This window comes from Echinops telfairi, unplaced genomic scaffold (genome assembly GCF_000313985.2).
Source record: "Echinops telfairi isolate 266 unplaced genomic scaffold, ASM31398v2 ScPeMD7_36;HRSCAF=134, whole genome shotgun sequence".
Lineage (NCBI taxonomy): Eukaryota > Metazoa > Chordata > Mammalia > Afrosoricida > Tenrecidae > Echinops > Echinops telfairi.
Genome location: NW_022103934.1, coordinates 1266181 through 1268614, shown reverse-complemented (window position 1 = coordinate 1268614; position 2434 = coordinate 1266181). Strand labels below are relative to the sequence as shown.

Below are 2434 nucleotides of genomic sequence, written 5' to 3'. Positions count from 1 at the left end.
GCCTCCCGCCCCGCCGGGCTGGGGTCGCACCGCCTCGGACTCCCCTCCCGCCCGCCCGGGCCATGGAGGACGAGCGGAAGGACGGAGCCTACGGTAGGAACAGCCTCCGGCTCCCCGCCGCCTCCTCGGCGGAGTTGGAGAGCCCCGGGGACAGGTGACATCTGAGTCACTAGACGGGGGCGTGGGGGCGCTGCGGCCTGGAGGGCCCCCATTCCGCGCTGCACGGAGCCCCCTCCTCCTCCTTCCCGGATCGCCCGCGTCTCCTCCCCGGAGTCCCCGCTGCTGCTCCGGCGGATGGGCCGGGGCGCAGGGCGCATGCTCCGCCCGGGGAGGTCCCGTTATCTGGGCGACTCAGATGGCGGCCGGGGGAGGGGAGGCGGCCGGGAGGGAGAACCCCGACCTCCCCAAGCCCCCTGCCTGCCTAGGCCAGGCCTCTTCACCCACGGTCTTCCTCCGGCCCGCATCGCGTTAGAAATGTCCGTCCCGGGCGTTTGGCCAGATAGAGAAACTGAGGCACGGTTGGGTGAGCTCACGGCAGGGTGGGTGGGAGTGGGAGCCCGCCCACCTCCTGGGAAGGGTACCTACAGTGGGGTCTCTGGTGTAGGGACGAGAAGGAAGCCGTAAACAATTGGGAAACTTTCCTCGCCCTATGCTAGGGGCTGGGGTGCCCCACCACCCAGCTTGAGAGCTACCAGCCCCCCCACACACACCCGGCATCTGGGACCCCTTCCCAGGACCACCCCTCTGAGTGAGAGAGCATTGCCACTTGGTCCGGGGGATGCGGGGTGGATGTGGCCCCCTCCGTGTTACATTCTTCTCCCGAGCTCCCGTGGGAGGGGGCGGGCCTCGGGCTGCTCGCTCTCTCTTCTGCACTGTGGGTCACTGTGGGTTTCAGGGCTGCACCGAGCCCATGTCTCGCATGGCATTACCCTGGTGACACGAACAGCCTCAGCGGGCCCCTCTCCTCGAGTGACAGGAACTTCCTGGCAACTAAGAACTCAGGGCATTGAGGAGGGGGCCGGAAACCACTAAAAAACAACCAAGAAAAACACCCCTCCCCCCAGGGGCTAGGGCTCAGTAAACTGTTAAGAGAGACAGATGGGGGAGGCTGGGACCTGCCCTGCCCTGCCCAGCCCAGCCCAGCCCAGCTAAGAGGCAGGCACTGAGCTTGGCTGCCTCCCAGTAACTCCTCTCAGCTTGAAGCTGCCAGCCCAGGGGGGCCCTCCTTGCCCTTTGGGGCTGCCTTAATCCTCAGACCCTGCAGCGGCTCCCCCTGCCCAGGCAGTGGCCACTAGATGTGTCTGGCTGTCATCCGAGCCCAGCCTGGAATCTCAGCCCTGGGTCCTGAGCAGACACTCCCTGCCTATGGGGAGCAGTTGAGGGCTCTCTGGTGTCCCTGATGGCCCAGCTGAGATGGGGGTGGGGGACAGAGTGGACAATGATGTGATTCACCCTGCCTTGGGTTTGGCCAAAGGGAGCCAGCCAGCCATGGATGGGACTAAGTAAACCCTCCTAGGCCCGCATTCAAGACAGGGGAGCTCTGTGCCTGACAGGCCTCGGACTGGGCACTGGGAACACAAGTATCTGTTGAGCACCCCACCGGTGGGACAGGGGGCGTGTCTAGACACTGGGGACACAGTCCTGAGCGAACCAGGAAAATCCATGGGGAGTGGCCAGGGAATCCATTGCTTTCGTAGGCGGGTATTTGGGCGTTGTGAAGATAGAAGGGGACAGGGTGTGTGATGGAGAACCATCGTGGGTTCTTTTATTAGCTGAGGCTGGAGGTTGAGTGGGAGCCCTGGTGGTGTAGTGGTTATACACTGGGCTGCTAACAGCTAGGTCATCAGTTCAAAGGCATCAGCTCCTCCTTGGAAGAAAGGCGGGGTTTACTACTCCTGTCAAGAGCTAACCATAAGGGGCGGTTCCACCCTGTCCTATAGGGTTGCTCTGAGTTCCCATCGACTGCACCGCAGGTCAGGTTTGGTTTCTGTTTGGAGGGGAGTCTACCATGAGGAGATTTGGGGAAATGTGGTGTTGCAGGCAGAGGGATCAACATGCCAACCGCATGGTTGTTCAATGCTGTCTCTGAAGCCCAGTGGAACCTGAGGTGGAGATGCCAGCCGAGTTCTGCAGACAAGGCACCTCATCTGGCTTAGGTTGTCAACAATTCTTTCTTGTTTTCCTTTTCTGTTGTTACTATTAGCGTTTATAGTAAGCTTCATTTCCTCATATGTTTTTGCTTCTTCAGTTTCTTCTGAGAGATGGTTTTCTTCTGTGCAACCTCCTCCTCTGGTTTAGGAACAGTGTGATCTTTTCCAGTCAGGATCATTTCAGCGTGGCGAGGGGAGCTCCTGGGTGGGCTAACCCGACCGTGAGCTCTGTGAGTCTGGCGGTGCTTCTGGGGGCTCGGTTCACCTGTTTGTGCTCAGTGACC

At 61.0% G+C, this 2434-nt stretch overlaps 1 protein-coding gene across 3 annotated transcripts in view; it reads left to right on the top strand.

Annotated features, from left to right (window-relative positions):
* Positions 1–31: 31 nt before the first annotated feature.
* SLC44A2 (solute carrier family 44 member 2) overlaps positions 32–2434 on the top strand; it is a 42372-nt gene continuing 39969 nt past the window's right edge. For 2 of the 3 annotated variants that reach the window (XM_045290368.1, XM_045290367.1), the window contains exon 1: positions 449–523. In XM_045290368.1, coding sequence (XP_045146303.1) covers positions 475–523 — 49 coding nt within the window. In that variant the 5' untranslated portion in view covers positions 449–474. Of the gene's footprint in view, positions 94–448; positions 524–2434 lie in introns of those variants that run through there. The other variant, XM_045290371.1, reaches the window with a different exon arrangement.